A 12,217-nucleotide genomic window follows, 5' to 3' on the forward strand; every position below is an offset into this window, starting at 1 on the left:
CAAGAGAGCATGTAAGACAAGAGAACACTACAGAGGGTATGTGATCTTGTAATCCGGTTTCTTCCTCCTGCTACTTGCTTCCATATTTAAGCATAAAAACTTACCAATTGTAAGTAGAGTCGATGATAGCGGAAGTCTTCGCGATGGAAGTCCTTGGAGTGATGAGATCTTCGATTTGTCGCATTTCTTCGCGACAAAAGTCTTCAAGAGGATGGAGGGAACCCTGGGAAAGCTTCCCCTATGGTTTAACTTGAGAAAGGAGGGCTGAAATTAGAGTTTTCAGCAAAAAGACCAGAAATTACAGCAATAAAGAGAGCTGTTTTGTTGAATTTCAGTCATTGGGAGTGTATAGGAGAGTGATTAGCACCCAGAAACACTTTTGGAAGCTTGGGAAACACCTTAGCAAGCTTGGATATGGAGTAGGGAAGGAAAAAGTGCAGAAAATACAGCCCAAAATGCCCTCATGAAGGAGGCGCCAATCTCTAGAGAGAGGAGGAGTGAGGTGGTGAGTTGTCCAGTGTAGGTGGCAGGCAGGTGCTTTGTGGAGCAAGCTAGAGTGGACACATGGCTGGTTACTCCCTTTGTACAAAGGGGATAAGGTTTGGGTGGTGGACATTGGGTTTTGTCCACCTCGGGACATCAGTGTGTGTGAACACCGGGTTGGTCATAATTTATAAGTGAGTTTTGGTCGCTCAAAACTAATGAAGTGTGTACACACGCACTTATAAATTAGTGTTAACTCCTAAGGCTTCAATACTTACTACCTGCCACATGCCACATAACCATGTCAGCAGACAGTTTCACACGCACGGTTCGCGGGCGGGTGTCCCCTTACCCGGGGACCGGAACTACACATTGGTGAAGCAAGCATGAAAACAACATGCAATTTCAATTGCAAGCAAGCACATAAAGATGCTATGCAATGCAACATTGGTATGGACAATCCCCGTTCATGATACTATACCAAATAGACGTGCTTCAGGCAAGTACACGAAGTACCAGACCCAATGGAACACCAATCCACCAGGCATTTCTGGGCATGTACACATAGGCATAGTTCCAACGGAAAGCCAAGTCCACAGTATCACATGAGTGGCATCAATCCCTTGCATATACAACTGCCATGGACACCAGTCCAATGTACATACATGATGAGAAAGCACGGGTGGACCAATTGCGGGACCAAATGGTGACAGAGTCTCCCATTGGTGATCAAACAAGAATAGAAAGTTGAGTACTAAGGGGATAGATGAGATCGCGAGGTGACGGCCATGTCCTCTGATGATATCTACTTCCCAGCCTGAAGAACCTCCTGATGAAGAGCCTGGAGTTTGTTGATGTGCTCTCGCATTGTCGAAGACTTTGCAGGATTCATCACTCGCATCTGCACTTCCAAGTAAATCCTCTTCATGGGCGATACTCGATTGTACAAAGAAGCTAAGTGCTGCCAAATCCCTTGAGCCAACGTCATGTGTTTGATGTGGTTGATTACTTGGGGTGTGCAATTAAGGAAGATGAAAGAACGCACACGGGCATCGACACGATTCCACAATTGTGCCTAAGCCTCCTGCTCTTTCTTAGTGGATAGTGAAAGCTCCTCCTACTCCAACTCTGGCCTTGGAACTCCAACCACAATGAAATCAACCAAATCATAAGACTCCAAGATAGACTCCATCATTACTTTCTAGATGCCATAGTTGTTCCCGTCCAACTATCGGTCCATTGGGAACGTCGGGAGAGTGGGGATCTTCACATGTTTCTTTGCCATCTGGGGAATTCACGTGGTCTTGTAAAGGGAGGGTTGGTGGGAAAAAAAATATGAAGAAGAGGCTGCACCTCAATGCAAGGTGGCTGTCCAACAGTGATGCCGCCTTCTACCTTCTTCTCCACGTTCCTTACAGCCCAAAAATACTCCAATCAGTACCAAACGTAGCAGTCCTGAATGCTCTCACCATCTCCAAATCTTCAAGCCACTTGGGGCTCTTATACCATGTCAAAATGAGCAGCGGAAATGAGACAAAATATTGAGAGCAAAAAGTATATAAATGCAAGAGAGGAGAAGGCTGTATAATCTTTGCTATATACACCTAAATTTGGTACAAAACAAGTGGGGGGGCAAGGCCCACATATATACGGGTTGGGGCTATTGGTCGGCCAATACAAAACAGGCGTGGAAAAGCCCACGACTGGATAATACCCAGTCGGCCAGCATAAACACAAGTTGGCCAACAGAAAAAGAGGTTGGCCAGCAACTAGCAAGTCGGCCATGAGAAAAAGTAACGGGCCCCAACTGACTAGCCACACCTATAGGCTGACAGGGAAAAATAGCACCCCCATAACTAGGAAAATGGACAATGGAAACAATTGAGAAAACTCATACACGGGCGGGCACACCCACAATACTGGCCCTCACTCCCTACAGTGTAATATGGTATAGACGGGAGATGATTGCTAACACCCTTGGCCTCAGTGCACGAGATGGGTCTTCACAAAGATGCGGACATGTGGCTTTAGCCCAGCATTTGAGGATAGATTTGCAGCCAGTCTCTTGCGTGCTTGGGGTCATTAGAGGAGCCCCTTAAATGTTCGGGCCATAGCCACAAGTTTCTTTAGAGATCTTCTTTCAACATACTCTCTCACCTCGCAAGTGGAGGCAGCGAGAGGGAGAGTTTGGCAGCATACGCGGGAGGTGGTGCCCTGAGGCCTCTAGGTCCTCTTGTGCTCCTCTTTCTCTCTCATCAAGTTACAAGATTCACTTTGAGTATTATGAGTAGTAATTCATGGAATTCATTTTGCCATGTTTTTTTAAATTATGAACTCTCCTAGATGGGTCTAGATTGGGATGCCTTTCTAAATCCAAGCGATTGTAGCCTACTTTAAACGTACACGGGTGACTCCGGAGTCCATATATGCGTGATAGTATTGGTTGCATCGTTTCAATTATTTGGATTTTATGTGGATATTTGTGTGCAGATCCTTGGGTTGGATAATGGTATTGGGGGATATCTCTACTTTGTCCCTTGGGTTGGATAATGGTATTGGGGGATATCTCTACTTTGTCCCTTTTATTGATGATTACTCTGGGCACACCTGTTTGCATCTTTTATGTGCTTCAGACACTTTCTTTCCGTGGCTGAAAATGTGTCTGCATGTAAAGTTGCACCTTATGTACAGATAGAGGGATTTCATGCATATATATGGTTGAAAGAGGCATAAAGCATAAATGTACAGTGTCTATACTCCTTAACAAAATGGTGTGGCTGGGCAAAAAAATAGGTCTCTCATGGAGATGGCACGGTGCATGGTAAAAGGCTAGGACTTGCCTCATGGTTTTTGGTTGGAGGTAGTTGTGTGCGCCACTTATGTGCTGTCTAGGACCAGGAAGTCGTGGGTTCAAAACCTTAGAAGGTGCTTCCTTGGCGGCATCGCTTACGGGGGGGTAAAAAAGTGCCTACGGGCAGTGAAAAAACAACAACTACGGGAGGATCTTGGGCCTAAGGCTAGTTGGAAAAAAAGAAGAAGTTATCCACGTGCTTTAAAATCGTGCGCGGTTCATGTGAATAACTTACAAGTTTCTGCGTTAAATTTTTAAGTGTGAACCTTCAACCATAAACTTTAGTAATAAAATAAAATACTTAAAGTTGTAAATTTGGTTTAGTACACACTTACCACTTGCAAAACCCATGAGGCCTTTGCTTTAGGCCCAAACATGTGTGCACACACGCATCTACTATAAGGTGCCCGGGCGTCCGTGACAATCACAAGCAGAAAGACCCAACAATGTTGACATAGTAAAACAAGTCACGCAAATAAAATAAAAGTCAAGCACACACATGTATGCACAATGCACAATAACTTGGAGAGTACAAAAGATATGCCACAACTATGGCTGAAAATCTATCTAAAAGATGACCTAAGGCAGATTATGCCCAAGTTGATGGAATGGAGGATGCTATAGATCTGCTGCCCATTTTCAGAGCTCTTGGAGTCTGCTAGACTGCTAATGGAGGAAAAAGAAAGATTGATGATGAGGTGGGGAAGGGGGGTGGGCGATTTTTGTAGCCCGTCCTTGATGTTGGCTGCTTACACATGGCTTGGGCTTTGCTAATCCACTGTATAGTCTCACACACACAAAGAACACATGCACACACAAGTACGGTGTCGGGGGGGATTTGAACTTGGCCGCCTCCTACCTTCCATACATGAAAACAAGTTATAACAATTATTTAGCGATAGTCATGTGTACTAGCAGACATGCAAATTTCACATTGTGAAGTTTTCGGCCAAGTTGCGGCCGATTGATATTGTGTTAATTCTTTCTATCTCTAGTGGTGCATATGCCCTATCAACTACCTTTTTGTTGTAATAATTCTTTATATTTGTTATGATCCTTAGTGCTAGGCTTCATTATGGCTGAGTCTGCCCTGCATCTCTGGAGCTTTAATAGAAACTCAGTTACACAGAGCTGTGGGACTTGAACTTGGCCCGTTCGTGAGCGTCAAGTCACAGTTATGGGTGAGAAAACTAGGATTTCTAACTAAACATTGTAGCAGCTGGTCTGGGAGAATTGAGATCTCCTTGGGCTTTGACTACAGCACTTCCAGCTAGATAAACTCATCTTTACCCCTGGAAATTAGTTGTGCTTTTAGAGTTGGTGGTTCTTACAGTTTGGTAGTTTTAGGACATTTCATGAACCATGCCCATGCATATTTTCTATTGATTACACATAGTGCACTGATAAGATTTTTGGTCCAATACCCATTTGAGACTCATCTTGTTCAAGCTTGGGATTCCTGCAGGCTCACTCACAACGGCACCACCCTCTTCTCCTCAACACCCTCAAGGGCCATACGGATGCAATCAATGGATTGTGTTTCACGTCAAATGGGCGGGGTTTAGCAACAGGTAACCTGCATTCAATAGTTGTGTGCGCCACTTATGTGCTGTCTAGGACCAGGAAGTCGTGGGTTCAAAACGTGTAAATTCCATTTGTGTATTATCGAGGTATACAATACGATCTATTGAGGCAAACCGAATGTTAGACAATTGTTGGCATGCTTGTGTGGCTGTCAATGGGATTAACATAGCAGTAGAAAATCATCGTTCTCTATCCTTGAATGCAGTTTGGCATGCTTTATCTTATTTATTGTGACTGACCCTAGCTGTTTAGCTTGTGTCTTAACCTCCTTTTTTTTTTGTCTTCCATTGTTCCAGCAAGTGGAGATGGTGTAGTACGCGTTTTTAAACTAGACGATGCATCTAGCAAGAATGTCAAGTATGTTGCTCTACCTCTGTGTTTCATTTAAGAGAGAACTCGCATGTATCCATGTTTTGTGTGTATAGACCAGATCAATGTATGCGTCACATTGTGGGTGGAGCGCTGATACCTTGAATGTGTGGTGTGTCTTGCACACAGTAAATTAGCAGGCTTTAAGATGTCTCATCGTGCAGCGAATAGGATCCCGTCCCTCAAGGTATAAGGTATTATCTATGTAGAACTTTGTCCATTTCCCTTTTCATTGATCATTAAGATCCTAAGTCTCCAAGTGGGCATATCCCTAGCCTTAATTTGTTAGGGCCTTCGCTTTTTAGAGAATCCTGCTCCCATAGGGCTTGTAGCTCAGTGGCTCACCACAAGGGAACCCAACTGGGGTATTCCAGTTTTGAGTGAAATGAGCTTGGGCCACTATAAATTATTTCTTTCTCTCCTAAGATGTCTGCTTATGTTTGACCAGCCCATGTCTATACCCGGGTGACTCGGCTATCCAACTGTCCAGCCTATCGTCCGAGCTCCCAAACAAGGGCAGCTCACTTATGCCAGACTCCAGAGGCTGCCTGCCTACCTTTTGGATCCCACCCAGGAGCATGCTGATGTTATCACAAGATTAGATGTGCATCATTGGTCACATTCACCCCCACCAGAACTGCAACAGTTGTCACAAGCCTGGACATGTCCCAACATGTTCATATGTGGACGGGCTTAAAAGAATATTAGGATGTCCAATGGGAGGCTTATCCAGTACGAGACCCAAGTGCCCAGAACCTGGTCATGGCGCCTGGAACAGGACATTAGACACAGGAATGGCCAAGTTTCATGTGGGAAATGCATCCACCAAACCCTGAGGGCAAAGGGAATGAATTCGGTGCGAAAACAGGCGCTTAAATGGATGTCCACACTCACTTATGGTGTGGGTGGACAAGCTATAAGTTGGGGACCTTGGCTTTCCTTTTATTCTTTGGGCACCCCATGAGTAATGAATATTGTACCATTTGGCCTATGTTTTATCCACGTGGGGCTTCAGTTTTGGACATCTCCACAGATGCCGGAAAGCATCAATTTTTAATTTTTGCCATCCCGAAACCCTCTGTAGTGAATCCCGCACATGGCACTTGTTAAATATTAATAGTGACCCCAAATGAGCAGAAAAGCCCAAGAACAAGATGCCCAAACTAGATACCTAAAAGCACCACATGAAAACAGCAGCAGTAGAACGAGGACAAGATCCTCACAACAAGATCTCCAGTGGATGAATGGGACCAGTGTACAGGATTGGGGAGAAACAAAAGCCAGCTAAATTGGTAAGGGCACAAAGTTGCAACATTAACAGAACTGGAGCAAAGAGACACAATCAACTTACTTCCCATTGCCTCTGGAAGCGGGCAGAATTGCCGTAGGTTAACGAGTGTGCAACTAAACCGACTAGCGTGAACAGGACTGCTGACTTGGCTGCAGGATGTGTGTTGATGCTTGAACTCCCCAAGATGCTCTCCTCTTCTGATGACAGAGCCTCTGCAAACGTGTGTTGTGACAGGCACACTCAAGACCTTTAAACACCAAGGTCTGTCTTCTTCTTCGGAGGACATGCCATCGCTTTGCCATTGTCACAGGTAGAGCGGAGCAGGGAGCAGAAGACGGACATAGAGGAACAAGATGTACGGCAGTCTCCTGTGAGGCTCTGGATGCACAGGACCTGGGGCTTTGGCGTGTAGTGGTACTGGACACATAGGAGTGTCCGCAGGAGGCACCACTTGAGGCATGCAACATAAGAAGAAGTGTGGGCGCACAGGCGACAGGACTAGTAGATATGGCTGGGCAGGCGACAATGAGGTGGGATCGGGACAAGGACAGAGGTAGATGGGGCTGCCAAACAGGATGTCAAAGAGGCGGCGAGCGGATCATGGGCACGCCGAAGATGTATGGGTGAGAAGACGTACACGGAAAGGGAAAAAAAAAACGACGTGAGCTGGCTGAAAATAAGCAGTTGCTGGGTAAGCCACAAGAATGGGTTGCTCAACCCTCTCTTGGGGCGGCTCAGCCCAATCTCTCCTCCCTCCTTCCCCCCCGCCCGCTCAGTCGGCTAGGCTGAGCAGCGCTATCACAAGCTCTGTGCAGTAGGGGAGGAGCCACCGGCCGGGCTGGGCGGCTGTGGAGCTGCTGGCACTGGTGCCGCAAGTAGGAGCCGGAGAATTTGCAGAAGGCGGCAGCTGGCAGGGTCGACCGGCAACACATGCACTGAGGTCCGAGAGGGCGGCTGCAGGCACAGCACAGCAGCCAGATTCTCAGCGTGCAAGCAGCAGTAAGGCTGGGGAGTGCAATAGCAGAGGGCGAGAGGCTCTGATACCAATTATTAACATTAATTATATGGCTAATCAAGAGGAAGCATAAAAGGGATTAAGCCTAACTAAAACACTGAATGCATGAGAGGCTAAGCTTATTGATTTAACATTAGATTGTAGATCTTTATATAGGTTAGACCTCTTTACAAGATGCAAGCATGTGTTGCCACCACATATGACACATGTCAACATAGAGTGCCAAGTGTCCAAAAGCACACATTCTTTACAAGGGGTTGTTCTCACAACACACACACACACACACACACACACACACACACACACACACACACAATACTCATTTAACATTAAATTTTCCAACAGAGTTAGCGCGCATTCTGCCCAGAGCCAATCACCACCTGCCCAGAGCTTGCCATTGCCCGTTTGTGCCATTGTTTGTGGTGGAGTTAGTGGCCAACAAGCCACCGCCGCCCAGCCACAATTGCGGCATCACCATCTTGCGGGTTGCGGTAGTGTGCACAAAGCCACCAACGCTGACGGCTCTAGTGTCGAGCCAATCACCTCCACCTAGTGAACAAATGTCCTAACAAGGCCTTAAAGACCATTACGCCTTACGAAGCTTGGAATGGCAAGAAGTCCTCAATGGCTCATTTGCATGTTTTTGGTTGTCTTGCTTATGCTTTTGTGCATGAACAACAATGCAGTAAGCTAGATGATAAGGCGGTTAAATGCATATTTGTGGGATAGAGTTTGGAAAGTAACGAGTATATCATCCGGCCACAAAGCGGATTTTGGTCAGCAGAGAGGTTATTTTTATGGAAAACTCAGTTCAATCCATGCTTTCATACTAAAAACAGGTAAGGGTATGCTCACATGACATATTTGATTCGTCCCTATCTTTGAACAATTTTGGTCAGCCATTTATGGAGCAGTCAAGTGCGCAATAAAATGTTGCTGAAATTCAGCCCTTAACAGCTGCAAATCATGCCCCATTGACTGAAAATCAGCCCATGTTATAGCCATTGATGAGGGTGTACAACCATTTAGGATTCCAAAGAATCACAACTCCTTTGTCTAGCAGGACACATGCAGGTTCTCATTATGCATCTAGTTATCATGTGGATGCTACTCTCATTTTCAGCACATGCAATGATGAGGAACCTGTTTCCTTCGAGGAAGCACATGAGAATGATCACTGGTTGTGTACCGTGTAGAATGAGTATGACTCAATCCTCAAGAATGAGAACGACTCAATCCTCAAGAATGACACTTGGTATTTGGCAGATTTGCCTTATGACAAGAAGGCCATTGATACAAAAGCTCAAGCATAAGGTTGATGGTAGTCACCTTTACAAAGCAAGGCTTGTTGCAAAGGGTTATGCTTAGCAAAAGGGTATCGATTATGATGAGACCTTTGTCCCACACCTCGTATGACTACCATTAGAATTTAGGTGTATCATTGCATTGGTAGCATAGTCATCCTCCACCTGTATCTTTACTGAGATAGTTAGAGCGCATTGGCAGTTCCAAGGAATCCAATGTTTCATGCTTGCACTAATAGAGGTGCACTATCATTATGTAGGGAGAGACTCTTTGTAGTAGAGATCAGCCTAGTCTATGTGTCTATACATGACATGGCAGATTTGTTCATGAAGGCTCTTCCTCGTGGAAAGTTTGTAGCTTTTTGCAAAGTTTTGGGCTTGTTGTTTTTTGAGGATTGATCAACTATATCCTTGTACATGTTCACATCATCACTCTAGGGGGGCTGATGTGTGTGAACACACTTGGGACCAGCCGGGGCACTTTTTCCCTCTTTAGGACGATTTTTTCCCTATGTATGTGAACACCATCTTATCCACTTAAATAATCAACATCGAGTTGTGTACCTGTGTGTGTATGTGTGTGTGTGTGTAGCTGCAGCTTCAAACCCTAGCCCCAACAAGTATGTGTGTATGATTTCTATGGGTCAAAAGATAAGGCTTAATGCCTACAAAAGCATGTACTTGGTTAAAGATTAATTAAGCTTTGTGAGTCGTGCAAATCTTCACTCTCTCTCTTTCTCAACGACTATCTCTTTCTTTTCGTCGCTACCATCTCTCTCCCACTAAACCCTACATTAGTGCTAATCAATACTTTGTGTGTGCTAGCTACTCTATGTGTGTTAACCCAAGCTTAGTGCTTAATCCATTCGCCCACCATTAATCAACCTTCTCTTTTCCATCAATTGGTATCACAATCATAGGATTGCATTAGGCTATCATCTTGAGAGATAGAGAGAGCTTAGTGGGTAGGGTTTCTCTGGGTGAAGATAGAAAGAGGGAGATTTGTGTATCTTCATGCCTCCTTTGTGGAAGATAGATCGATCTCCATTTTTTTCTGTGAAGAGGTTAACTTTTGCCAAGGAAGGAAGCCATCTTTCTGATGTGACAAGCAGCTGAAAAGGTGAAACGCATTAGCAACACTTCTATGTGAGGACAAGCAACATATCTGTGTGAGAGGAGATTTTCCTCTGTGGAGGTGGGCAGCGCAGCAGCTCGCTTGTAGATAATTCAAGGCTGCTGATTGTTGTGTATCAGATCTTTGTAGAATCAAAGGCAATAGAAGCAGAGAAGAACCATAAGCAGCACAGTACTAGCATTGTGTGTGCAATTAAAAGCTGTATCGTCTATCTGTGTGGACATCAGCAAGCAAGAAGACGTCTGTGTGACCAGCGCAATTATGTGAGGAGCATCAAGCATTCATGGCCATCACAATCTTGACTTTGTGAGTAATTGTAGCAGACATTGCATTCTGTAGCAGTACCTATGAGGCAAAGCAGCAGGCAACAATCAGTTGGGAGCCTGTCAAACCTTTCTGTGTGCAAGGGACAATCTTCTGTGTGAAGAGGTAAAGTTGGTTGTAGCTGACAATTGGCGTCTTTGTGTACATTGTCTGTGAGCAATCTCTCTCTCCTCTGTGGCGAGCTTTTGAGTGAGTAGTCTCTGAGCTACAGGGATTGAAGGTCAAGGTGACATCTGTTGGGCACATAAGCGCATCCATGTGAGCTCACAAGCAGTGTGACTATGCTGACGCGGTTGGGAGCTTAGTACATGGCGGCATATTCTGACACCCTGCTGTGTATGGGAGCAGCCCAATGTGGAGGCAGTCAACACCTTTGAAAAGTTTCTATCTTTGTGGTATTAAGGTTGATTACCTTAGTGAGTTAAGAGCCTATTCATATGCAGTGTTAGGTTGCCTTACAAGCAATAGTTTTTTGGTGCAAATACGTTAGTGGACATGTGAAAGATGCCTAAACCAAATGAACCCCGTAAAACATTCACTAAAAAGTCAACTAAACCTCGTTATTTTTACTATGCAAAAGCACTCAGGTTCTCAGATTTCATAAGAAAACACATGCACTTGAATGGTGAAGGGTGTTTTGGTGAGCAGTAAGAAGTGTTTTCACTGTGTGTGAGAGAAGTTCAAACTTTGTATGTGTGAACTTCATCATCTCTATTGTAGCCATGTTGTAAAGGACATCCCAATGTGTGTGTGTGTGTGTGTGTGTGTGTAGCCAACTGTGTGAAATTGGCCAATATCATGGGGTCTTTTTTAGACAAGACAGAAAGATTGATGGTACTAGATACCATATGTTGTGTAATAAGATGAGAATGGGTCTGCCCTCTTCATATGAACAATGTGTTTCCGTCATAGCCGATCAGCCAAATCTCACTTTTAACTTAGTCTCTTTATCACTCATCCTGGAGGAGACTAGAATAGAGGTTGACAAATCCTCTCTCTCTCTCTCTCTCTCTCTCTCTCTCTCATAGGTCATTATGGCCTTTTGAAGATGTTAATATAACATTTCATTTCATTTCATTTCATTTCTCTCTCCAGGTGTGGTCGAGCAGGCTTATGCAGCAAGAAAGAAGAAGAAGAAGGCTCCAAGAACGTGCTTTTACTGTAAAAAGGAAGGGCACACAATCAAAGATTGTTACAAAAGGAAGAAGGGTGAGGAGGCAAAGATAAGACCAAAGATGAGGATGCAGAGAAGGCGAAAGACAAAGGGAAAGCAGTGGCAAGAAACGAGGCCAACACTACCATTGAAGCTGATTATGTGTTTTAAAGCATGTGTTGCTACACTTCATATTATGTGTTGCTACCTTATTATTCTTTGTGGATACTTTTATTTTGTAATCCTTAGTGGATATCTTTTTAGCCAGTGGGCATTTTCATTCTACATTGTGGGTGTGTGTTCTCTGATCTACGCATCTTTCGTGATATGTATGTAGATCACGAGAGGGTGTTAGTTTAAGTGATCTACATCCATACTTTATACATTAATCCTTAGTGGATTATTAGATAAAGGTCTTGGTCTAAGGTTGTAGCATTAGGCTAGAATGGTGACACATCAAGGGTTGGGTGGCACTCATAGGTGGCACAAATCTGCACTGAACAAGGCACCTCCCTATTATGTAGAGAGGTGGGGAAAGTGGATCCAGGCGCCGAGCTCATGGAAGCCTATAAGTTCAGCTAGTTCTCACTCAGTAGTGGGTGTGTAGAGAGTACTATGTGGTGTAACCTATTTTGGTTAAAACAATTCTGTGTGATCCTTAGTGGAAACTATGCTCTCTTGTCATTATGAATTAATCATTGTGTTAAG

The 12,217-nt window shown here is 44.6% G+C and overlaps 1 protein-coding gene across 8 annotated transcripts in view; it reads left to right on the plus strand.

Annotated features, from left to right (window-relative positions):
- Positions 1 to 12,217, plus strand: part of LOC147640786 (Transducin/WD40 repeat-like superfamily protein) — a 58,015-nt gene that overhangs the window by 16,992 nt on the left and 28,806 nt on the right. For 7 of the 8 annotated variants that reach the window (XM_086815156.1, XM_086815179.1, XM_086815150.1 and 4 more), the window contains exons 2-3: positions 4,800 to 4,905; positions 5,215 to 5,275. In XM_086815156.1, the coding sequence (XP_086671282.1) occupies positions 4,800 to 4,905; positions 5,215 to 5,275 (167 nt within the window). Of the gene's footprint in view, positions 1 to 4,783; positions 4,906 to 5,214; positions 5,276 to 12,217 lie in introns of all 8 variants that reach the window. The other variant, XM_086815185.1, reaches the window with a different exon arrangement.

This window comes from Cibotium barometz, chromosome 2 (assembly GCF_041138505.1).
Source record: "Cibotium barometz isolate CiBa-2024 chromosome 2, ASM4113850v1, whole genome shotgun sequence".
Classification (NCBI taxonomy): domain Eukaryota; kingdom Viridiplantae; phylum Streptophyta; class Polypodiopsida; order Cyatheales; family Cibotiaceae; genus Cibotium; species Cibotium barometz.